Source organism: Oryctolagus cuniculus, chromosome 10 (genome assembly GCF_964237555.1).
Source record: "Oryctolagus cuniculus chromosome 10, mOryCun1.1, whole genome shotgun sequence".
Lineage (NCBI taxonomy): Eukaryota > Metazoa > Chordata > Mammalia > Lagomorpha > Leporidae > Oryctolagus > Oryctolagus cuniculus.
Genome location: NC_091441.1, coordinates 10,025,357 through 10,051,994, shown reverse-complemented (window position 1 = coordinate 10,051,994; position 26,638 = coordinate 10,025,357). Strand labels below are relative to the sequence as shown.

The 26,638-nt window shown below is 39.3% G+C and overlaps 1 protein-coding gene across 15 annotated transcripts in view; it reads left to right on the top strand.

Moving 5' to 3' along the window:
- CCDC102B (coiled-coil domain containing 102B) overlaps positions 1-26,638 on the top strand; it is a 391,238-nt gene that overhangs the window by 29,706 nt on the left and 334,894 nt on the right. For 3 of the 15 annotated variants that reach the window (XM_070050063.1, XM_070050067.1, XM_070050058.1), the window contains exon 1: positions 25,382-25,515. Coding sequence is in view for 8 of the 15 variants with exons in the window: in XM_070050062.1 (XP_069906163.1) it covers positions 1,839-1,902; positions 3,572-3,651 (144 nt within the window). In the remaining 7 variants the exon portion in view is untranslated. Of the gene's footprint in view, positions 1-1,703; positions 1,903-3,571; positions 3,652-25,381; positions 25,516-26,638 lie in introns of those variants that run through there. The other 12 variants (XM_070050066.1, XM_051851119.2, XM_070050060.1 and 9 more) reach the window with 9 other exon arrangements.

The following is a 26,638-nucleotide window of genomic DNA, read 5'->3' as shown; positions in this document are numbered from 1 at the left end:
AGGAAACACAGCAGAGAGGTAAATTTTGACTTTGCCAAACTTGTCTTGGAACTAATTAATACATTCTGACTAATTTCTCACCCTTATGGGACAAAATGAACACTAATAACTACTGCATTGTGGAAGTCTGAGCGCACCTCTGAATAAGATTTGATAATTTCTCTTACAGAGTTGAGGCTGAGACAAGCATCTGGCCTGGCGTTCAAGATGCTGTTTGTAGCACCTGCGTCCCATATCAGATCGCCTGTGCTCTAGTTCTGGCTCTACTCCCAATCCCAGCTTCCTGCTAATGTGCATCCTGGGAGATAGCAGTGATGACTAAACTATGTGGATCCCTGCCACCCATATGGGAGACTTGGATAGTCTCTTGCTCTGACTTTGGTCTGACCCAGGCCTCGCTGTTGCAGACATTTAGGGAGTAAAAGTGGCAGATGAGAAATTTCTCTTTCTTTCTCCTTCTCAAATAAGTTTAAAAAAGATAAAACATTTTTAAAAAAAGAGCTGAGAGTTTATGTCTGTTCCCCTTGAATTTTGCTTCCTTCAGGGACTTGATGAAAACATCAAATGCAACAGAAGTGACATGCCTAACTATCTGGATTAAGTTTGATAGGCCATGTAGCTGCCTCCTGGTTGTCTTGGGCTGCTGGCTTTGTAGCCTTGAGTTGCTGTGTAAGCAACCCAAGTGCACTGGAGTCCACAGTCTACATGAAGCAGCAATGCATCGGAGCTCTAGCCCACGGCACCAGGTGTGGTCCCATCCCGCAGATTCAGTCGCCTACATTCAGTCATAAGAAATGTGTATGAAACAGCATCCAAATCTTTCCTCAGCTGTCCAGTCATCCCCAGCTATTGAGTCCTTCTGATCAAGGCCTCAGAGGTGGTAGAGCAAAGACAAGACTTTCACATTGGCTCATTCAGTGAGCCTTAAAAAAATGAGTGTTGTATCTTACTGTGTTTTGAGATATGATTTATGCTGCAGTGGTAAGCAGAGCACAGTATTAATGTAACAGTAATGAAGATATTTTCCTTTCAATTTTCCTATTTAAAAAGAAAAACAAAACAAACCTACTGATATTATGAAGTGCCTGTGTCTTAGAATAATAATGTCTGCATAAGAACTTCAGAGCCCACTGAAAGGAGATGGAAAGGCAGACCTCACACCCAGCTAAGGAGAAAGCATGCGGCCATCAAGTGCAAACAGTTGAGCTGCATTCACAAGAACCTTCCAGCTGGCTAGTGCCCCAGCTTTCCTCATCAGACCATCAGCAGAACAAAGCCTGCAAATATGCTTGTCAGTTGATTGCACTCATTGTTTCTTCTGACCTCCACCTGCAGCTCCTCCTTCCCTTTAAAAGCCCTTTTTGGTGGCTGCTTGGGCAGACAGAGCATGTTTTGGATTCAGGGGTCACTCTTGCCTCAAGGCTGCCAGCTTGAACGAAACCCAGTTCTCATCTGGTGAGTCGGCTGTCCAGCAGAGAGCAGCAAGAACCTGATGTTTCTTGCCCAGTGACATCAAGGGTGTAGCCAGGGGAGTAGGAATCGTCACTGAGGTGCAGTGCAGTACAGCGTTGCAAGCTGAAGCTGGAAGTTGGAAGCTGGTTTTGTTTCCTCTCAGAGAAGAGTCATGGCCCTAATTGACTGTGTGGTTAGGCCAGTGAGCTAGGAGAGTGATAAAGCTGAGCAGCGTTGGAGCAGACCTCATATTCCCAGCTCACAGAATCAGCAAGAAAGACTTTCCCTAAACACTGGGCCTCTTTACCTTCTCCGTCATCCCCCAGAGTGGAAGGGGGAGCAGTGAAAGTGCTGACCATGTTGGAAGTCTGAGAAGCTGAAACGAAATGTGCTCACGCAGGCCACATCCTTCTGTTTCCTTCTTCGGGAGCCAGCCTGACCACAGGAAAGGTACATTCTTCCTGTTGACTACGCCCTGTGCTTAGCAGAGCCAGGACACATGGAGGAAGCATGAGGTGTTTTAGTTTTTCCAAGTCCACTAAGTTGGACACCTTATTTTGTCCTACCTCCCCCTGTGCTGCACCTCCTCGCTTCATCTATGACTAACAAAGCTGCATTGTCCTCTAATAGCCTTGACCATAACCTAATTTTTGTGAGATTCCAAGCTAAAGTGGCATACTCTTCATGAGATGTTAGTTCATGTGTTGGAAAATTATCCACAGTGCAACAGCGTTGGGACATGAGGCACCTCCCACCAAGGCCTAGGGTCAGAACTTGAAGGCAAGTTTGCCAGAGAAGGACCTGAGGCTACTTAGCATTCACTGTCTTGAGGCACCTTTGGATTTCATTCCCCAAATTCAGCTGCCCAGCCATAGCTCAAGTGGGCCAAGGCGTGTCTACACCTGCCAGTCTGGCAGGGCCATAAGCCTTAGTGGTGCTCATGTGATATTAATTCTGCAAGTGCACGGAATATAAGGGCATGGAGCCATGGTGGCCTCCACCTAGAATTCACAGGACATTGCAGACATTCTAGGATCCCAGGAGGACACTTCTAGTAAATATTCATACTCCTCTTACTTAGATATCTGCACGCTGGTTCAATCCCCAGATGCCTGCAACAGCCAGGGCTGGCAGAAGCTAGAAGCTAAAACTCAATTAGGATCTCTCCTATGGGTAGCAGAGACTCACGTACTTTAGCCATCACCTTCTGCCTCTGAGGATGTGCATTAACTAGCAGCTGAATAAGAAACCAAGCAGCAGAGGCCAAAATCAGCTGAATGCTTACCCTCAAGACTTGACGCAGAGCTTGAGCCATCATAGACCACCTCCATTAGGGCAATGTGCAATGGGACTGTAGGAAGGAGTCGCTGCAGAGTCCCCACTAAGGAGATGTGTGGTAGATCTTGAGAACGGGGAAGCACCAAAAACTCTAGAACCAAAGGTCAACAGGGTGCCACTTCAGCCTGGGAAAACTTTAAGACATGAACTTCCAACCTGGGCGAACTATTGGGAAGACTGAATCTTGTCATGCCGTAAGGTCAGATTTGCTTGAGGTCTCAAGGGCTAATATCCTGACATAGTGTCCACAGTTGTGTTGCATGGGGTCAAAGTGGCTTGGTCTCCTGCTTTGAGACTTAATGTTTACCCTATTCAGATTTAAACTTACTTGAGATTGGCTACTCCTTTGCTCTTTCCTAGTTCTCTTTTTGGAACAGAAGTTTCTATCCTATGTTCTTCTATCATTGTATTTTGGAAGCATACCTGTTAGTTTCACAGGTTCACAGTTGGAAAGGAATTTGTCTCAGGATAATCCATGCTTAAGTCTCATCTGATTTTAGATGAAATTTTGAACTTTGGACTTCTGATGTTGGAAAAAGACTTGGGGTTATTGGAATAGAATGAATGTATTTTTGTATTGTGAGAAGGACATAAGTTTTGGGGGGCAAGGATAGATATGACTTGAATGTGTCCCCAGAGTTCATGTATTGCAGACTTAATCTGCAATGCAACAGTGTTGGAGAGAGAAGCCTAACGAGGTGATTAATGTCATTAAGTATTCACAGGAGTGAGTGAGTTATCCTGAGCTATCCTCTCACTTTCACGTTCTCTTGCTCTGCAGCCTTCTGCCGTGGGATGATGCATCAAAAGGTCCTCGCAGATATGGGTCCCTTGATCTTGGACTTCCCAGCCTCCAAGACGGTAAGAAATAATTCTGATAAATTCTTGATAAACTGGAAGTCCAGAGCATTCTGTTATAGTAGCACAAAATGGACTAAGATGTTGTGCTTTCTTAAGATGCCAAGATTCCTCTGTTATATCAGATACTCAATCATAATATTTACAATGTCATGTGAATCATCTAACCACAGCACAGAGTAGAACTTTAATGTTATTACTAACGTGTAGCATTTAAAAAATGTACATTGTGTGACATCTTGCCCTAATCCTTAGAAATAGACTCCAGATGTATGCTTGGAAATCAATCTTTCAATATATCACTACCACATTAAGAGCTTTTTATAGAAGAATTGAACTTTGCATAATTTCTGTGCCCTTAGAGTTATCCTTACATTAACTATTTCTGAATATAATCCATCACCTGAAGAGGTGATAAAATATTTGTAGATTATCAAACAGTTCAAGTGTTTTCAGCTGGGAATCATTTTCCACCCAAAGGAAATTTCAAAGGGCTGTTGGAAGATTTATTAACATTTTCTCAGAAAGGAATCTTAGTTGGTTACCCAACATGATATGCCTCTTTCGTAATCTAAACCATACTGAGAGTGCATAGAGAAATGACAATGTCTGTAGTCAAAGGATTCCTGAACAGGGATATTATACTTTCAGTGATAGCAACAGTCCAGTATCTTTTTTCTTAAGAAAAAAAATCTAAATCTTACAGCCAACAGTTAATTTCTTTTATTAAAAATTATATATGGCCGGCGCTGCGGCTCACTAGGCTAATCCTCCGCCTTGCGGTGCCGGCACACCGGGTTCTAGTCCCTGTCGGGGCGCCAGATTCTGTCCCAGTTGCCCCTCTTCCAGGTCAGCTCTCTGCTGTGGCCAGGGAGTGCAGTGGAGGATGGCCCAAGTGCTTGGGCCCTGCACCCCATGGGAGACCAGGATAAGTACCTGATTCCTGCCATCGGATCAGCGTGGTGCGCCGGCCGCAGCGTGCCAGCCGCGGCAGCCATTGGAGAGTGAACCAACAGCAAAGGAAGACCTTTCTCTCTGTCTCTCTCTCTCACTGCCCACTCTGCCTGTCCAAAATATATATATATATATGTATATATGTATGTATATATATGTGTGTGTGTATATATATATATATATATATATATTTGAAAGGCAGAGTTACAGAGAGGGAGAGGGAGAGGGAGAGAGCTAGCTATCTTCATCTGCTGACTCATTCCCCAAATGGCCTCAATGGCCAGGGCTGAGTCAGGCCGAAGCCAGGAGCCAGGAGCTTCTTCCAGTCTCCCGTGTGGGTATAGGAGCCCAAGTACTAGGCTGCTGGTTTCCCAGTTGCATTAACAGGAAGCTGGATTGGAAGTGGAGCAGCTGGGTCTCAAACCAGTGCTGGTATAGGGAGCCAACATTGCAACAGATTTTTTTTTTTTATCATTTGTAGACTATCATATTTAAATGGATATCTTCATTGTCATATAATTAATGCATTAAAACAGTACACGTATTTAATACGATTTGAAGAGCTTGGAAACATGCACATAACCACAAACCATGACAGCAGTCGGGGTCATGGATGTATCCATCACTTCATGGCTCCTTTTTTGTCATAAAAAGTCTTGACATGAGGTAAAAGTCTTGACATGAGGTAAAAGTCTTGACATGAGGTCAATGGTTCAATAAAATTTTCCAATACAGTATGGTTGACACAGGCATTGTGTTGTATAGAAAGTCTCCAGAATGTATTCATTTTGTGTAATTGAAACAAGATTTCCTGAAGTAATGACTTCCCATCTTCTCCTCTCCACACCTACCACCCCCAATCCCAGCAACCACCATTCTTCTCTCCACTTGGATGAATTTGACTGTTTCACACATCTCATACAGGTGGAACCATACAACATTTATCTACTGTGTCTTGCTTATTTCATTCAGCATAATTTCCTCTAGGTTCATCCATGTGGTCACATAAATTAGGATTTCCTTTTTTATCAAGGCTGAATAATACTCCAGTGGGTGTATATAATCTCATTTCTCTATCCATTCACCTGTCCATGGACATTATATTTCTGTATCTTGGCCAGTCTGAATAATTCTATGATGCCTATGAGAGTTCAGGTAGCTCTCTAAGATTCTGATTGCAGTCCCTTTGGCTATAAACCCAAAGGTGGGATAGCTGATCGCATGGTAGTTTTATTTTTAAATTTTGAAGAAACTTTCTTGGTTTTTGCAGAGTGGTTGCACCATTGTACATTTCTATCAAAAGTGTACAAAGGTTCTAGTTTCTCCATATTCTCACCAATTGTTAGCTTTTCTGCTTTTGAAAATAATCAGCCTAACAGGTATGAATGATACCTCATGGTTCTGATTTGCATTTCCTTGATGAATGAGGTTGAGCACGTTTACATACACCTCATTACTGTTTTTTTTTAATAAAAATATTAATTTACTTAAAAGGCAGAGAGTTGGATGGTTGTTCCATCTGCTGATTCACTACCCAAATAGCCTCAAATGGCCAGGGCTTGGCCACAGCAAAGCTAGGAGGCTGGAACTTTGATTCTCCCACATGGGTGGCTGAGGCTCGAACTTGGGCTATCCTATTTTGCTTTCCCAGGCACATTAGCAGGAAGCTGGATTGGAAGCAAAGCAGCAGGGATTTGAACTGGTACTCTTATGAGTGCCAGCATTGCAAGTGGTGGTGGTCTAACCACACTGCATCACAACATGGGTCCTCATTTATGATCCTCTTTGGAGAAATGTCTGTTTAAGTACAAGTGTGCATGATACAAAAACTTCTTAAATCCAAAATATCTTTGAATTTTATTTTCATAAAGTTTTTGAACTGCCCCTCTACTCTGTCCCAGTTTTAACTGAATGTATCTCTCTCTCTCCCCCTCTCTCCCTTCCTCCCTCCTTTCTTCTCTCTTCCCCCCAACCCTCCCTCTTTTCTTCTCTTTTCCCCTCCAACCCCACCTCCCCATCTTCTCTGGTTTTCTCCACCTTTCTCTCAGGATTCTTTGCTTTTTGGATATTAACCCCTTTGCTGATGGCCTGCACTAGAGTTCCAGGTGTGCCTGAGGATTTTTATCATTGTGCACACCTCGAGAAGACTGTGGTCTGATAAAGAAAACAGTCTGAATAAACGGGTTGAGTGCTGGGCTTCTACTCTTCAGACTGAAAAACTTGGGGGCCAGATTGTGGCACAGTGAGTTAAGCCACCACCTGCAATGATGGCATCTCATGGGCACCAGTTCAAGTCCTGGCTGCTCCATTTCCAATCCAGTTCCCTGCCAACATGCCTGGAAAAGTAGTAGAATATGACCCAAGCACTTGGGCCCCTGTATCTTAGTGGGAGATTCAGGTGGAGTCCCAGGCTCCTAACTTTGGCCTGGTCCACTCCTGGTTGTTGTGGCCATTTGAGGAATGAATCAGCACATGGGAGACTCTCCTTTAAGAGTTATCTATTTCTATGAAAGAGAAAAAAACAAGACAAGAAATCTGATCAAGATCTCTTTGGGACTCTGTGGATATGTTGGTCTGACTGAAGGGGAGGGGCTAATCCTTTATTTTCTGGTAGCCTCTTGTAGAATCTTAGATATCTCCAGCGTGGGAGGAAAAGATGAGAGATAAGAACCAATTAGCGATTTTACTACAGATTATTTCAAATTCTATCCTACACAGATATACACACACATAAAGCTAAGTATTAACATCAAAATTTTATATAACATACAGCACTTTAAACATTTCAAATGCTGTTTAAATGCTTAGTGAACTGTATAAGAAATGCATTATTGAATCAATACTATTAAAAAATAACAATTCTAATTGTCAAAATGCATGAAATTTGGTTAAAAGTTTCACAGGGATAAATACAAAGCTTTAAATACTTATTACACATCTATAAAACTATAGATCAAGAAAATTACCATTTGGGTCATAAAAGTTTTAACACAAAATTTTTCGAATCGGTGATTTCAGGCAAAAGAAAATATGGGAGGTAAAAAATGAGGATAGACTACTTAGGATGTTAAAGTAGCTAAATTTTTAACTAAAGTTTTGTTGATAAATAAGTTGATAATGAAATTAATACCATCAAATAGCTTCTAAAAGCAATATAGCAAAAAAACTTTGAAGCAATAAGATAAATAACACCTGAAATATAAAGCAGACATCACTAGTATTTGAGGCCAAGTATTTGGGCATGTCCTGTTAGTGTACCCTTGTGTCGTATAGATGGCTTGGAATGTCTTTTCTGAAGTGTGTGTGCATAGACCCTTGGACATGTGTGGAACCCATCCATCAGCTCACATGGAATGCTAACAAGAACTGGGTGGCCACGTCTCTGCTCCAAGGCTATCTCCTTGAAGTGACCTTCTATCTCTTCTAAGATCACACCCCTTCCCTATCAGATTCTCTACTGAAAGCCTGTTCATTACTCCTCAATTGAAATAATTTCCTGTATGATTGTATGTGTTCCTACATTTTTTTCTTCCTTGACTGTGTATGGAACATGTTTTGCCTCAAATAAGAATGTAGTATCAGCTTGCATGGAGAATACGGCCTCATTGTCTTTTGTGACATTGTAGTTTCCTGTGAAAGCTGTGGTTTTTATCTAGGTCTGTTGCTATTTTGTGTTTCCTAGGAACCCTGAGGAGATGAAATGACTCTTTTCGATTGCCTTAAATCTTGAAATTTCATCTAAAATAACTTTTCAAATGGACCCCAAACTGCAGAATAGGGAAAGACTCAATCATGTGAAGTCATTCATATCCACAGCATGATCTTCATCCAGGTGGAAATTTATTCTTAAGAGGAAATTTACACTTATGCACAAATAAGTTCCTCTGAAGTACAGAGACACATTCATATATACACATGGATGTATCTTTTGGAAATAAGAATTCTAAAGATATAATTAGCTTTTAAATGCCTGGTTAGAGTCTCTTGGGGTAAATAATTCTCTCCCATTTCACAACATTTTAGAATTATTGTTCCACCATGTAGTTGTTATGATCTTTATTATTTCAGTTCTGCACACTTCCAAGATTGATGAATGTAGCAAAGTATGGAATCAAATGTAATGAGGACCAGAACTAAATTCTTCTCTTATGACATCAACCAAAGGTCCAAGGGTTCTCAGTTCCAAGTTTGAGTACTGTGGGCTGTCAATCAAAAGCAGAGGCTACCAGTGCCTCCTAAACAACCTAGTGCCATCCACAAGAAGGAAGAAGTATTCACTCAAATGATTTTCTTAAATACTTTTGTTGCCAGCACAAGGTGAAATGGAAAGTTGGAAAAAATCCAGAAAAGCTGGTAAGTATAGGCAGCCACGCCAGATAATTAGAGCAAAACCATACTCGGCATCATATTCTTAAAACTTGTGGAGTACAAATTATCTACAGCTGTGGAGAACGTCTGATATGTAAACAATGGGCAAAATTTTACTTTCTGATCCACATTGTCTGGCTTGGCTCCTTCTGTAAGCTCCTCAGCCAACTTTCCATTTCGCTTTGTACTTTGCAGAATTGGGCAAAAACTGGGCTCCTAAGAAACTAGATAATTTTCATTCTTAATGTTTGTGAAAATAAGTCTGATTATTTAAAATATTTTTTATTCATTGACACAGCATCTCAGTAAATGATTACATCAATATTATTTTTCTGGTTATTTCTAATACTTGATTTAGAAATGTGTGTAGCTCAAGAAAGGAATGACTGTTAGCACTGGAGTGTATTCTTCTTTTTCTTGATCATTCTAAACAAATCAAATAGCTTCAGTATTTACTTTGGGAGAGCTAGCTGGTACATGTTCCCAGATACCTCTGTTTAGCAGAAAAATTTCAGAATAAAATGAATATGAAAAGTACAAACAAAGGAAATCAATTAATATGAGCTTGAAAAGAAGAGTTAAAACTTCCTGGTAAATGGGTTGGGGGAGGGCAAATGAATATTACAAAATTTTAATTCCTGGGACATGAGCCATGAAAACTGGAATATTAAAGAATACAAAATGAAGAAAAGATCAATACCAGCATATCCTAAGTGATATATCATTAGTTATAAGAACTTTTTCCAAAGTAATGTCAGATATTTTACTTCTTGGAAGCCACCTCTTAAACAGGAAAAAAAATGCCAAGACAAAGGAATCAGATTGAATTTCTCCCTTAAATTTTAAAATGGTCGTTGTTTTCACTGCTAGAGATTGTCTACAGCTGTAAATAATTTGCACTCTGAAAGTTATAAGAATGCGGCTAAGTGAAACACTGGTGACACTGGAGGGCAGCCAGGGAGAAAGGGGAGGTTAATTTGATATGTACCGCGGTATCCAAGAAGTTAGTTTATTTCATATGTGGAAAAGAGAAGATAAAACTTATCCAAAATAAAAGTTTATAAACTTAATTCTCCGTATCTTCATTTTTTACAACATTCTTATTTGCTTCTACAATTTCTACTAACTTAAATGAGAAATTCCTCAGCATGTATAATCCTATGCTTATCTTAATTAGGTTATCTGTTAATTATCTTAATACCTAAATATTAAGCAGGTATGCTTAACATTCCCTAAAGCTGAATGCAATTTACTCATTAATAGAAGTTATATTTTTAAGGATATAAAATGCAAAGCTTATATCACTGGCTTAGTGGCTATCATGACGTGAAGATTTTGAGAGATGCAAAAATATTCTGATCATTGTCTGAAATATAACCATGTTTGATGCTGATTGGTACTGAAGTATTTGGAAAAACACTAAGATGGCATAAGTAATTCAGTTTCTGCCACCCATGTAGGAGACCTGGATGGGTTCCTGGCTCCAGGCTTTGGTCTGGTCTGGCCGGGCCCTGATGGCTCTGGCATTTGAGGTGTGAATGAATCAGTCAGTAGGAATCTGTTTTTCTCTTTCAACTGAATAAAAATTAACTATAATAACAAAAATTGGGCAGATGAGGGTGGGCATTTGGCCTAGTAAGGTGTTCATGTCCCACATTGGAGCACCTGGGTTCCATAGCCAGCTTTAGCTCCTGATTCTAGTTTCCTGCTAATTCAAACCCGGGCCGGAGGGTGTTGGGGGGAATGGTGATGGCTCAAGTAATTACGTTCCTGCCACCCACATGGGAGACTAAGATTTTGTTCCTGGCTCTTACCTAGGACTGTGTAGGAGTCAGCTATCATAGACATTTAGGGGATGAACCAGCAGAAAGGAGTTCTCTCTCAAATTAAAAAAATAAGAACTAGGCAGGTAATATAGGCCAGTCTATGAAAGACATGATCCAAGACTAGCATCATCTGCTAAGAGGGAAGAATCAGTTGTGACTGTTTGATCTACTTGGGCATCTTGAAAATAGTTGATTTCTCTAAAATTTTTTTAAAGATTTATTTTACCTGATAGTTACAGGGAGGCAGAAGGGGAGGGAGAGATCTTCCACCCTGTGGTTTACTCCCCAAATGACTGCAACAGCCAGAGCTGGACTAATCCAAAACCAGGAGATTCCTTTGGGTCCCCCATGTGGGTGCAGGATCAGAAGTGGAACAGCCAGGACCTGAATTGGTGCCCACATGGGATGCCTGCACCACAGGTAGTGGCTTTACCCTTAGAGTCACAGCGCTAGCCCCTACATTTCTTTTAATTGTAAAAGTTACTACTTTCTGGATCCAAAATCCCTATTTGTCTGTAAATTTTCATTAATTTTCCAAAGATAACATGAAGCTGTGTCTACATTTATAATTTGGTTTTCACTAACTGATTTACTGCTTATGAGTTCATATTGGGTAGCTACCATTTTTATAGAATTCTGATTTCCAGGAATATGTTCTTTTCCCTGACAATCCTGTATTTATCTGTAGCTGTCACCATTTGTTGTGAGAGATACTGAGTTTAATTTCCTCTGCCATGAGACCTAGATGATTCAGATGAAAAGGATTTTTGCCAAGTCCTATTTTTTTAAAAAAGAAAGATCAAGCCATAATGATTTTGAAACTTCACCCAGTCATTCCATTCAATGAAATATGTTTGTTAAAAAATATCCAAACCCTTATCGTGTAACTGATTTAGTAAATCATATGCTTGTTTACTGTGTGCATTGAATGCCAAGTATATATCAAGCGAATGTGCTGAGGACTGGGGATTAAAAGGTGAACAGGATACAGGAGTGCTTTGAAGGAATTGAGAAAGCATACGATGAGAAATAGTCCTGCCTTCTGAGCAAGTAATTTCTACTTACAGTCTCCGATGAATCTTTTTAGAGCTTCTCACTTTGATTAAAAAAGAATACTTGAGGAAACATTAAAAACCAGAATTTAGTACCAAAATTTTGAAGAATTAAAGATAATTCCAAGGCAGTTAACATGAGTATGTGGAAAAAGAATCTCCAGCACTTGGCTTACTCTAAATTTGGATAGAGGCTGGTCTGAATACTTGTGGGAGGGTTCTTACTTGAAAGACACTAAGGAATGAAGGGAAGGAGGAGGAGAAATATCCTCCTACTGCTGGTTCACTCTCCAGTTGGCCACAATGGCAGGGTCTGGGCCAGGCTGGAACCAGGAACCTGGAGCTCCTTCTAGGTCTCCTATATGATTTCAGGGGCCAAAGCATTTGGGGCATCTTCTGTTGCTTTCCCAGGTGCATTATCAGGGAGTTGGATCAGAAGTGGAACATTCAGGACTCCAACCAGTGCTCATAGGGGATGCATGCATCACAGGCGATGGCTTCTCCCACTGTACCACAGCATTGGCCTCCTAGTGAGGATCCTTTACCATTCCTGTTCGCTGTCAAATCCCCAAGAACTGCATCTTTTTTTTATGAGACTAACCAATGTTGTCAAACACCTTGCCCAGATCTTATGGTGCCTTGGTAAACGACGAGTGGAAATGCCAAAGATATAGTTGGGTAAAAGTTATTATGTATACACACATGTTTGTGCCTTTATATACGTGTGTGAGCTGGTGGCACAATAGAAAATTAAGAGACAGTTATCAGAGAACAATGATAGGGGCCAGTGCTGTGGTGTAGTAGGTTAAGCATCTGCCTGTGGTGCCAGCATTCCATGTGGGTGCCAGTTCAAGTCATGGCTGCTTCACTTTCAACCAGCTCCCTGCTGACAGCCCAAGTGCTTAGACTCCTGCATCCACGTGGGAGACCCAGAAAAAACTTCGGCCAGGCCCAGCCCCAGTGGTTGCGGACATATGGGGAGTGAACCAGTGATGGAAGACCTCTCTATCTCTGTAACTCTGCCTCTCAAGTAAAAAATCCTAAGAAGAAAAAAACAATGATAAAGTAGCATGCCATGGGAAACCTAATAGTAAGACTTGCTGATAATTATTTTCCATGTACTGTGTAGCTAGATTTCATGAGGCAGTTAGGAAATACAAAATTTATATTTGTACAGAAAAGAAAAAATACATTTCACCGTTATTAGATTTGTATTTTCATGGCAGTTCAATAACCTGTGTCACATATTGGCCTAATAGTGAATTATATTTTATAAGTTAGTATATTTTACTTATTATTGATTCATTTTGAATATAATTTGCTGATGGTTGCATAATCAATAATGTCTGTCTGTTGAAGCAGAGAAGTAGAAAATCATGCAGTGAGGGAAGGAGAAAGGTGGCAAAAATACAGCTGACTATAGAGATGAATTATATCAGCAATTCTACAGACTTGTCATTGACTATAAGAAGTTCTGGTAACTTAGGAAAACTTTCTGGCAAATAAAACAATCTTATGAAGATATAACTTGCATTACATACAATTCACCCATTTATGCAATTCAATAGGTTTAGTGTATTTATAGAATTGTGCATCCATCATTATTATCACTTATAGAACATTTTATCAATAAAAATAACAGAAAATCAAGAAACAGTATACCCATTTTTAGTCACTCACTATTTCCCCTTAATGGCAATTGTACACAAATAATCTAATTTGTAACTGTATATAATTTGCCCATTCTTGATATTTCATATGAGGTGTCTTGTAACTGTTCATAGAAAATGTGTACTATGAAATAACTATACACAAATTTCCCAAAATGTTTGCACAACCTTTTATTTACGAGTATTTTAAGTACCTTTTACAATATAATTTTATGTGAATGGAATCATGTTGTCTTTTTTTTTTCTGACTGCTTTAACTTATGTTTGCAAGCTTCCTTGACACTGTAGCACATTTAACTACTTTTTGTTGCTTAATTATGTTACATCATGTGGATAAATCAGACTTTGTTTATGATCAGGTAATGGGCATTGGGTTATTTCCACTTTGTTGTCTAGTGTGAGTAATGCTGTTATAGACTTTTATATTCACATTTTTGTGTGGCTGTAGGTTATTTCAATGCAGTTTCAAAAGGTGTGCATTCTGAAGACATGCCAGGTGGTCCTCCAGAGTCGCAGCATTGTTCTGTTCCTACCACAGCATAGGAGACTTGCATTTCTTTCAGAGCCCAATACTTGTGACTGTGTCTTTTTATTCTAGCCTTCCCACTGAGTGCAGAGGAGTATGCCATTGTTGCTTTCATTTGTATTTCATAGTGACTAATGATCAGTATCTTTGCATGTGACTGTTAGCCATCTGGGAACTTTCCTTGGATAATTCCAATGGCTCGGTTCTGACTGTTTCCACAAGTTTTTGTGTTTTTGGGCCCAGGGTTTCCTATTCCATTATTTTTGCTGATGTCCCCTGGTTCTGAAATACTTTTTCTTCATTTAGAATGGATCGTCTTGGTACAGATCTGTAGTAAATTTTTTCTCTTCTATTGTCATATGCTCTGAAGGGATCTGGATTGTTGTCATAATGACAAGATGATAATCACACCAGGTGAGCAGATAATAGTGACTGATATGTTGGAGGTCTTGCTAAGACACATACCTGCCAAGGATGAAGGAAAAATCCTACCACATTCTGTAAAAGTTTTAGGTATATAGGGTAACACATTCAGATTAGTGCATCATGGTAACAAATCCACATGGATACACTTACCGTAGCTCACACATGGGTAGAGAGACAACAAGGTCATGAAAAGTACAAAAGTGCCTTCATTGCTTAGCTGATCATAGATCCTGGGTGGTAGTCTTCTTTGTGCTTATTAGTATTGTTTTTGAAATAAACATCAATGATTATGTAATAGATATTATCTTTAGATGAAAACATATTTAAAAGTTCCCAGAAAACTAATAAGAAAAGAATGTGTGGGTGGACAGGAAGAAATTTGGACATACAATTTTTTTCTTCTTGCTGAAGTCAAGAATCTTTATCTGTAAAATAGTGATTTTATTATAGTAGTTGTTTTCCAAAGTGCTCTGTAGAGTCTGAGGATTTTATGGATGGCCTCTAAGGGCCATTGTTGGAGAAAATTATGTGAGAAGAGTTTCCAAGTGGGCAGATTTTCAAGCTCTATTCCAAGTAAGCATTAATGAGAGAAATTTCACTTTTAACATAATTGACTTCTGTATAGCATCATTTTTTTGTTTCTTAAAGAATTCCATTACCTAAAAAATATTGAAAGCCAATGAGGTAAAGAATTTATTAGATTAATTCCAACACTATGGTGTCAAAATATTAACAAACTTTGTTGCATTGCCTAGAGCTTATCTGAGTTTTGCTTGCATAATGAGCTGGAGGAAAAAACAGAGCAGAAAAATCTTGGGCTAAGAGTATCTTAAAGATTTTTATAACAACATACTGCCAAGCCCTTGGCGATTATTTTAATTAAAGTGATACTGCAATATATATTAATTTTAATCTTAACTATATAAGATATTATAAATGTAGTTATAGTCACAGATATTTGAGGGTTTTTAGAGATCAGTATTAAAGATCCTCAATACTGAAGTTACCTTTGTTATAAACACCTTGTGTTAACTTCTGTTATTTAACCAGGAAGTTAATTTTTCTGTTATTTTCATTAATATGAATACACTTTCTATTTGAGAAGACAATTCTAATCCTGCTTTTATATGTCTTAACAAATGAATCATCATTGAATTCTTTTTAAAAGGCAAACTTCTTGGCATATTTTTATTTTTGTACTTCAAGAATATGGATTAAATTATATATCAATTTCACTTATGACCAAAAGTTTTCCATTTTTATTGATTTGGTGCTTTTAAAATTCATGAAGAAAATCAACATATGTAGTTGTGTCCTTATTGTGTAGTAATATATGGGCATAAAATCATTTTTCAATTTTTTAAAAATGTTTCTTGATTCCTCTTTTCTATACCACAATTTTTTAAAAGTACATGAAGTTATGTCTTGGTAAAGGGAGATATGTAATGAAAATGGTAGTGTCCTTATTTAATTAGCTAATGGCAGTACATATTTTAGTTCTATTAATACTTAGTGGATGATTTTGTATATCTTTTGCTGTCACACTAGAGTTTTAATATTCTCAGTCATCTGTGATCTGCCCTCAATGGATATTCCCTTTCTGCTGTCCAGAGATGCCATTTTAGCTCTCTCATTTCTGTTAGTGGGAAATCAAATAAATTTGAGTTAATCAGCATTGATTAGCCAGAATTCAATGAAATCCTGAGGGAAATATTCAGTTAAGTGTTTAGAATAAAAAGAATGCCATTCACTTCTTCATGTCTGTGAGATTATGCAAGCCATAACTTTCACAACATAATAAAAACATACACCATTGTTTCCAAAAGAGACTTTAATCTTGGCTTGAACATTCAGCTGTGTTTGTGATTATTATTTTTCATTAATTTGAACCTATACTATTGCTATATTCTACTGCTGTCCTACTGCTGTTATTAGTATTATTATACCTGCCAGGCAGCCAGTGCTCTTTCTAAATGCTAGAGTCTGGAGGTCTGCATTCTGTTTTCCAGACTCAGAGTAATCTTCCCACCAAACTGCTGACCTCGTTTTGTCGATGAGTGACTAGTCCAGTGGAGGCTGGTGCAATGGCTGCATCTACTTACCCAGCACACCTGACCTCTGGAAGGGGTTGAGAGGGAGGCAAAGCCCATTTTCAGGCAGGTCTCATGTTATGCTGTGGGTAGAGACCAGGGAAGCAGATTCTAAATGTCTGCGAGCTAAATTAAGAAAGCCTTGTTGTATGGATTCCTTTTGTGTTTTTCACTGCCAGTGGGGGTCACTCTTCTTTATTCTTTGGTATTTCTTATGGTCTTGAAGTTCCCTGAGCCTTTGTTGTTCATCTCTCCTTGACTCTAGTGTTTACACCAGGACCCTAGTCAGAGAGGTCACCTTTATTTAGAAGTCAATTCTTCAGGCATTAAACTCCATCTTCTAAGCCGCTGCTGTGTGTGTTAGTGGTAGAGGAAAGATCCTAAGGCCCTGTGGCCAGGCAGGTAGCACTGTGATGCTAGGTTTATGCTGTGCTAGGATTTTCTCTAGGTACTGTGGGAAGGTTGGTTTGTGGCTTTGTGGCTGTCTTCTGTTTTGGATACTGTGTGTTGTAGTTTCTGTCACTTTGATGTCCCTGTCATCAGATCCTATCTGCCTCTGATGTGTAGAAATCTCAAAGTATGTCTTGTTTGATGTATCTGTTTCAGCACTGTTATGGGATTATCTCTTAAAACAACAAGAACACTATTCTATTAAGGGGGTAGGAGGTGAGAAGAGAAAATCGGACATGCAGTCTGTTCTGATAACCTTGAGTTCTTTGAAATGTTTTGTGTCAGGTTTGAAAATTGATACTCAAGACACTCCATATTTTACTTTTTCCTGAATGGAAATTTTATAATAATTCTAATGGTGCTTTGCTAAATCATGATTATTTATGCATGTGTCATTTATAATTCTTGAATATTTGTTTGCCTCAAATATACTCTAAAGCTTAAATATTTATTAAGAGACTTCAAGCCTGGTCAATGTCATGATCCAAGTGCATGCTAAAAGTAATTTAAAGGATAATTGTATGCAGTACTTTATGAATTCATGCCTTATAGTAGATTTGGTCTTGTTTCTTACCAAAGTGTATGCTTGCCATTAAAATATTATTTATATATATCCTTATAATGTGAGAAAAAACAATTTTCTACATGTACATATCTTTCTCCCATATTCTTATAGTGAAATTAAGTATAAAGTCTAATATAGGCTACATGTTTAGTAACAAGTTTTGATCTCTTAGAATTTCATTCAAATGAAAACAATTTATTTGCAAGGCAGAGCTCTGGTGGTTAAGTAATACTGGCATCCCATATGGATGTGGGTTCTAGACCTAGCTGCTCCACTTCCAATCCAGTTCCCTGCTAATGTGCCTGGCAAGGTAGTGGAGGATGACATAGGTGTTTGGACCCCTGCATCTGCAAAGGGAAACCTGGAGGAAGCTCTGGGCACCTAGTTTCGGCCTGACACAGCCTTGGCCACTGCAGCCATCTGGGGAGTGAATCAGCAGATGCAGGATCTTTCTCTCTCCATGACTCTGCCTTTCAAATAAATGACAGAAAGGGAAAGGTACACACAGAGAAATCTCTTTGGCTGGTTTACTTCCTGAATGCCTGTAAGAGCTGGGCAAGGCCAGGTGTAAGCCAGGAGCCTGGAACTCTATCTGGGTCTCCCACATAATGGCAAGAACATCATTTGCTGGCTCCCTTGCACATTAGCAGGAAGCAGGATCAGAAGCGTGGCAGAGCTGGGACTTGATCCAGGTACTTCAAAATGGGATGCTGGTGCCCCAAAGCTTAACCAGCGGTGCCACATTGCCTTGCCTTTTCACTAAGGCTGTAGATTATGCAGTAAGCATTACTGTTTTGGTAAATTTTGTTTTGTTCAGTTGGGATATAGGAGCAACTGATATAAAGAACCAACTGAAATGACAACTGCTTATGATATTAAAAAATGACACTTTTATTCTCTTTGAAAGAGTGTAGGTAGTGCTTTTTATAAGAACTCAACAAGGAAAGGGTAGCAGAAATCAACGAACTTTGCTAAAGAGTGAAAGAACTCATGATATGTGGAGAAAATTCATCCACAAGTGGTTTCATCTTGCTGCCAAGAATATTTATGAACGTTAACCAGAACAATTATGCATTGAAGAGGATTAGTTCTGTCTTGAAAGATTATTTAGCAAGGGCTGTCCAAACAATTATAATTTAAGGATTCAGAAGTGAGATGTGTTTTCTAAATCAATTTAGCATAATTAGTTTTTCTGTACGTTGTCTTCTGCATTGTAAACGTGTAGACAATCTTTCCTGAGGAAGGTCAAAGTAAATTGTAACTTAATATAGTTGCTGAATAGTTCAAGTACTATCGTACTGATGAAAAGTACTTTTAACTGTGTTCTTTTAATATAAAACAGTGCTTAGACTTACATGAAAGATGCAGACTGAGTTCCAAATGAGTCAAGATCAAACTACCTGAGCCACTGCCTGTTGTCTCCTGGGGTATGTTTTAGCAGGAAGCCAGAATCCGGTGGAGCTGGGACTTAAACTCAGGCATACTAGAAAGGGATGTGAGTACCCTAAGCAGTGATCTGACCACCACACCAAATAGCCACTCTAGGTTTTGTAACATTTTTTGTTTTCAATCTTATAAATTCCATTCTCTAATCCACACAGACTATGAAAATACGTCAGTAGGGTGTGTTGGGGTGTGTGTAATAGGATCATACTTAATGTTTTAGTAAGATAAATTTTAAAGACTTCTAGTCTAACTTCCTGTCATATATATGGGAAATAAGGTTTGGAACAATGGGATCATTTTATCTAAGGCCACAAGGTGCACAACTGGTCATTAGCAGAGCTAAGCCACATCTTAGTCTCATGTTACCACTGTTCCATCACTCTAAACAGCAAACTTAACTGACAGAAATTTTGCCTCATCAGAAACTTTTTTTTGTGTTCACACTGCATGGGCTGTTGATAACTACTGGTTAGGGGACAGGGTGTGCTGCTAAATACCATGCAATGAACAAGTGGCTTTAGCTTAACCAAGTAGTACCTGGTACAAATGTCAACAGTGCAGAGTTTGAGAAGCCTTTCTAAAAAGCTGAGTACATCTTACAATTAACAGTTAAACACCTACTTCTTCTGTTAGTTCCAAAATCCAATGACTAGGGCCTGGCCTTAGGGTGCAGTAGGTTAAACCAATGCCTGTGACCATGGCATCCCATATCAGAGTAATGTTTTTAGTTCTAGCAGCTCCACTTCCAATCCAGCTTCCTTCTAATTTGTCTGGGAAGGAAGTAGAAGATGGCCTAATTATTTAGATCACTGCCACTCATGTGCGAGACCTGGGTGGAGTTTTGGGCTCCTGACTTCAACTTGGACAAGATTTAAGTGTTGCTGCCATTAGGGAAGTGAACCAATGGATAGAAGATCTCTTTCTCTCCATGTGTTTGTGTGTGTGTGTGTGTGACTACTCTTCCTTTCAAATTTTTTTATATAAACAATCCAATGACCAGAGGCAGGCATTTGACATAGCAGCTAAGTCAACAGTTAATGCTCTCATTTCATCAGAGTACCGAGGTTCAAGTACTAGCTTCACTCCTGATTCCAGCTTCCTGCAAATGCAGACTCTGGGAGCAGCAGGTGATGGCACAAGTAGTTGGGTCCCTGACACCAGGAGAAAGACTTAGATTGAGTTCTGTCTCCTGGTTTTGATCCGGCCCATTCCCAGTCATTGAAGGCTTCTGTGGAGGGAACCAGCAGATGGAAGTGTGCCCTCGTCCTCCCTCCCCCTCTTCTTGTCTCCTCCTTTCCCCCTTGTACCTCTTTCCCATCCTTTCTCCCTTTCTCCTTCTCAAAATTCTAAAAATATACAAGTACATATTTCTAATTTACTTTACTTTTATTTTTGTAAAGATTTATTTTTATTTGAAGGAGTTACACACAGAGAGAAGGAGAGGCAAAGAGAGGTCTTCGATCTGCTGGTCCACTCCTCAATTGGCCGCAACGGCTGGAGCTTCACTGATCCAGAGCCAGGAGCTACTTCCGGGTCTCCCACGTGCGTGCAGGGGCCCAGGGACTTGAGCCATCTTCTGCTTTCCCAGGCCATAGCAGAGAGCTGGTTGGAAGTGGAGCAGCCGGGACTCAAACCGGCGCCCATATGGGATGCTGGCACAGCAGGTGGTGTCTTTACCTGTTATGCCACAGCACTGGCCCCTCTAATTTACTTTTCTACAACTTGTTCAATTCTGAGGTGTTCTCATTTTTATCTTTTAGTGCCTTCAGATAACATACAATCATACATCCCATTGATACTTTTATACTTTTGTCCATGTAGCCATTAATTTCTTTGCTCCTTTGCAAAAGATTCAAAGATACAATATTACCTCCTTTAGAAATTCATGATTTGTTGGGGAAACAGACATGTAGATAAGTACGTGGAGACAGCCTTTGGCTTTAGCATTAATTCTTTTGTGGGAATTGGAAAATGCTTCATAGACATAGTGAGAAAATGATGCAAAGTTGCATGACAGTTGTGAAGTTTGTTGTGGGAGTTTTCAATTACATAATTTCATCTGAAATTCCCAATTAGATGATAAAGATTTGAAGTAAAACCAGCTTTGATTAATATTTATTTACCTTATTTCTCCAGTTAGACACATTTACAAATTTGCAATGACCGGCAGTTCCTAATCCAATCAATATGACTACGAGAGGAAACTGATGACAATGGTTAATCAGATGAAGTTGTCTTTTACTCCCATTGCTGAAAGCCCAAATGAGGCCCGTCGCATCACTGGGTTCTCCTGCTTTCTTAATGTGTGGTTTCCACCTGAATCATGGCTTAAGATCTTCAATATTATGTCACACTGGCTTTCCATCTCGAACTTCCTAAACTTGTACATGCAAGCAGGAAGAAGAAAGACCTGAAATGGCCTGGCATACACATTAGAAGGGCAACACATTTCTAAAAATGACCACTAGACTCTCATGTGTCACTGGCAAAACTGTGCCATATAGCCAAGGAAGTTTTTAGGGGAGGCATGGTAACAATGGATTATTTTTAAACAAACACATTGCTGTGTCAAACAAAAATAGAAAATTATCTTCACAGGAAACATGGGAAGACAAGTAGAAGAAGCCAAGGAGGGCCTAGTACTTGAAATGGAATTGGAATCCACTAAAAATTCAGCCTGCACTGATGTATACTGAGCCCATTAAGATATTGTAAACTTGCCAAACAATTATAAAAACTCTTATGCTGAATTTTCTCATTGCTTTTTCTTATGCTTCAAGTGATTGCTGTGAGATGTGAGATTTGGAAAGTTAAGATAGTAAAGGGGTGTGTGTAGAACTGTGTTATAAACCATAGCATGTGTGGCATTTGAACTAGGATAGAGATGTTGGGTTACTCCGTCTCTAGGATTCTGTAGGTCCCAAGCTACAACTGACTGAAGAACTTGTTATCCATACTTGGCAATAAAGAAAAAACAGGACATTCACTCCACTTTCTGGCTCTTAGTAGTAGAGTTGTGTGGGCGCCTTCACTTGAGAAAGCTGTGAGGCAGACAATATCTTCCATATGTAGTTAGATTTTACTAGTCAGTAATTTGCAAATATGACAGTAAAAATTATTGTGATGAGAAAAAAACCTGATTTGTGTGGGTTCTGAAGAGACAAAAGGGGATAAAGGTAAGACAGAAATCAACGTTTCTTTCAAGTTTTGATATAAAGATGAATTATTGCAGTTGAAGGGTGAAGTGGGAAAAGGATCCACAAATAACAAAGGTTTCTGGCTTTACCATCTGGTGGGTGGTAGTACCATTATTTAAGATTGAGATTACAACACACAGCGGAGGTTTGGAAAGAAATGTAAGATGTATGATGTTTGGAGGCTATTGAGACATTTAGATGGCTTCAAGTTAGCATTTTGTTAGGCTGTTGGAAATACATCTGAGTCTTGATAAACTTTCATGGACAGGTCATATATACTTGGGAATTCTATGTGTAGTAGCTTTCTAGGGTTGCTGTAATAAATCACATAAATTTATGGCTTAAAGCAACAGACATTTATTGTCTCTCAATTCTAGAAGCTGAAGATCCAAACTGAAGGTGTCAGAGCCCAGAGGAAGAAGCTATCTTGCTTCCCTCTGCTCCTGATGGCTCTTGGTTTATAGGTACATCACTCTAAACTCTGTTTTGCCCTTGGTATTCTCTCATGTGTGTCTGTGTCAAAATTCCCACCTTTTTATAAGGACATCAGTCATTGAATTAAGGCCCACACTAATTAAGAATTGCATCATTTTACCTTGATGACATCTGCAAAGATCCTATTTCCAAATAAGCTTTCTTTCATGGTACAGGGGGATAGGATTTTCACAAGTCTTCTCAGAGGACACAGTTCAATTCAAAGCAATATGTATGGTAAAAGATTGTTCAAAAACAGATGTCAAACCCCAAAGGAAGATTTGGAGTAAGAATAGTACCAGTGATGATCCCTTGGGGAAAATTTACCATTAAGATGAGAGGAAAGTGATAAAAGAAAGCATAAGGACATAACACAATCACAAAGTCAGGAAAAAATAATTCAGAAGCCAGGAGTGGCAAATATATCATGAAGAAGAGAAAGTACTTGAAGGTTAAAAATCTTCAGACACTTCTGGTAGCATTAGGATAGGAAATATAGCACTGAATCTCTTGCTAATGATGGAGGAGAACACATTTAGGTATAGGGAGATAATTTAAGAGGACATTTCAGTGATCTAGGAAGAGTCTGATGGTTGAACCAGACTAGTGTCAGTGGGAAGAGAGAGAGGGCTGGACAAGCTATTGTAGTACACTAAGAAGAACTGGTACTGGGCTCAGTAGAGTAGAGGAAAGAATTAAAGATGGGTTCCAGGGCCGGCACAGTGGCTCACTTGGTTAATCCTCCGCCTGCGGCACTGGCATCCCATATGGGCGCCAGTTCAAGTCCCGGCTGCTCCACTTCTGATCCAGCTCTCTGCTGTGGCCTGGGAGGGCAGTGGAGGATGGCCCAAGTCCTTGGGCCCCTGCACCCACATGGGAGACCAGGAAGAAGCACCTGGCTCCTGGCTTCGGATCGACACAGTGCCAGCTGTAGCGGCCATTTGGGGAGTGAACCAATGGAAGGGAGACTTTTCTGTCTCTCTCTCTCTCTCTGTCTATAACTCTACCTGTCAAATAAAAAATAAAGGATCGGTTCCAGGAGTCTTTAGCATGCTGTAAGAGTTGGCGTTTATTGAGATAATGCCGAAAGTCCATGGAGAGAGGACTTTATTAAACATGTCAACGCATGGCTGGCATTTTCTGGAGGAGGGTATGCAGTGCTGATGAACACAACTGCAGATAGAAATCCAGAATATGGCTGGGCCATCTGGAAATAGATGGTCGGTGGAACAAGGAGGATGGGTGGCATTGGCAAAGGAAGGGACGCAGAGATTAATCTGAGAAGGTACCTGATGTGCACAAGGATGGGAGAATGAGGCATAATGAGTAAAAGAAGGGGCAGCAAGAAGATTGAAGGGATTAAGAAGGGTACTGGGCCAATATCAGAGATGTCTTCATGTGGGCAGGGTTGTGCAGAGCCCCTAAAAGTGTAGATGTTAACTAGAAGGAGGACCAGGGAGGCATTTGTGAACTTCCACAAGCAGGTGGACTTTTATTCATGAACATGTGCGTCTCTGTGTTTTCACTGTGATGTGATCAAGGATGCAGTGGGGCTCTTGGCTAGAACTTTCTCAATCATTTGACCATGAAAGAGTATAGTACCTGGGTGTGAACATGACTGAATTAAAAGAGAAATTTAAAAAAGTGAAATTCATTGGTATAAGTGAAATTGACTGAATGATTTATGATTAACATCTCATGAGGAAAATCCAGACAAGAGAGAGACTTCAAGGGTAGTGGAGAGGGAGTTGTAGTTGAACAAGTTTAGCTCAAAGGTATTAGCTGGCTTTAAATGGGAGAAAGACTACTTTTTCCATTGCATCAGAAAGTAAAAGAGGAAGGACACTGTTACATGGAAATGGATTAAATGATTAAAACTATTGCTCAATTAAGAGTAAGCCTCCGAATTGAGAAGAAAGAGTAAGATTGTTTGAAGACATTTATTCACCTACTTTCAAGTGCTGTTTTGTGTAATTTGTAAGCAGCAAATTGACTGTATTTCCCCTACCCTCTTACCTTTTTCTTGGGGTGCTTCGTGCTGCCAGTTTCAGTCTGGGAAGTGCTCTTTCATGTGGTCTGCGGCAGTGCCTTCACCAGCGCACTTCCTGACAGCTGAGTTCTGTCGCTGGAAAGCCACTCAATTCTCCCCCAAGGAAGGGGGCCAGGAGCTCAGCGGGAGCCCTGGAGACTGCAGCTCGCAGTTCCTGCCAACATGGCTGCAGTCAAGGGTTTTGACAGGCAGCTTACGCATCATGATTTGTATACTTAAATATTTATTAAATATGATTTCTTTTTGTTTTGGTAACAATACAAATCAGATCGGGCAAATGATGTTTTCTGTTGTTCCTGTTATCTGCAATGTCAGTTCCCTTTAAATAGTTTGCAGATAGAGATTTTAATACTTTTACCATTTTAGCTTTAGTGTTTTCCACTGTTACTAAAAAGTATGTGTTGTCAAACATTGAATGCACTATAGATGGAAGGGGTGGGCGTGCTCTTCCTTTAACTCACAGCACATAGTTTCACATGGGTTGTATGGGAAGCTTTGGATCACACTTAATATTTAATACTTAGGGAACATTAAAAATGATTTTACTTGGTTAGCTCACTTGTGATACGCAGAGTGTGTTGTGGTATGGGTTTTGATGAAACTTCACAACCAATGGGAATCCTTTTTGAGCTTGTGTGGTGTGTCCTTAATACTGGAATAATCCTGTTGGCCAGGACCCCAGAGCTGACTGATGAGAAAAGGAGGCAGGAAATTCTGTTGTTTACACATGTGCCTGCAACTGAGACACGAGATCAGCCCAGCGAGCCCAGAGGGTAAGAGTGCTTAATAACCTGTGGTTTTCTATTTAATTCTTATACTTTCCTGGTGGAGCAGAGTGTGTTTTGCTCTCGGAGCAGTGGGAAAGACGGTTGCTTATGAGACATACAGCAAAACTCCTCTAGGCCTTGGAAGCAGGAGGAATCGGAGTTTCCTTTGAATGTGGACTGGGTTTCTTCCCTTCCCCTTCCATCTTTCCATTGTGGGTATTATTTATCCTGACAGCTTGTCACACATTTCCTGTCTTTTAAAAAATAACTGTATGCTAAACAAAACACAGGTAAGCATTTCATCTCTAAGTTTAGACAGTAATAGAATATTTTTATATGAAAACTTTGTAGTTCCACATGAATATGAATTAGTCAATATGTTTGAAGTAATCTATATTCTTGCAGCAAAAACAAAGAAATTATTATGCAAACCCCTGTATCTATGTCTCATGCATTTGATTTTCATTTTGTGAGTCTTCATGCAGAATGTCTATTAATGTGAGCAGAAAAAATACTTCAAACTTAGCACTAATATTGAATTTTCTTTAATATGTTACCTGCATAATGTGGAGGACACGAGAACACAGAATAAAATAACAAAATTCTGTACATAATAAAAAGAAAATTGATGTTTAACTACATAGAAATAAAGTATAGGAATGAAAACGTCTCAGGAAACCATTGGGAAGCATCTGCTTATGTTTACTGCAAAGAGAAATTATAAAATGAATATTGAGTGAGTAATCATAAGAAAGACATTCTAAAGACAAAAAATACAATTAGAAATATGTTAAACTCTTATTTAGTAGACCTGTTAATCCTTTGACTACAATGTAGATTAAAAATGTTGTCTCAAAAATATTAAGTTAAAAAGATGTAAATAATATAGCATCAAAGTAGTTAATGTTTATCAATAGTGGTATTTGCATCACTACTAGTTTTTCTGTTTACTAAAATGATCTGAATATATATTTTTATCAATATATTTTTGTGTAAGAAGCTATTCAACTTTTGAGTAATGTTTTCGTAATAGATTGTTTTGCTGTCAGTAAATATAATTCAGGAGTATTTAGTATATAAGGATATCTTCTACAGTTTCATGAATGCATTAAATTAGAATTGATATGTT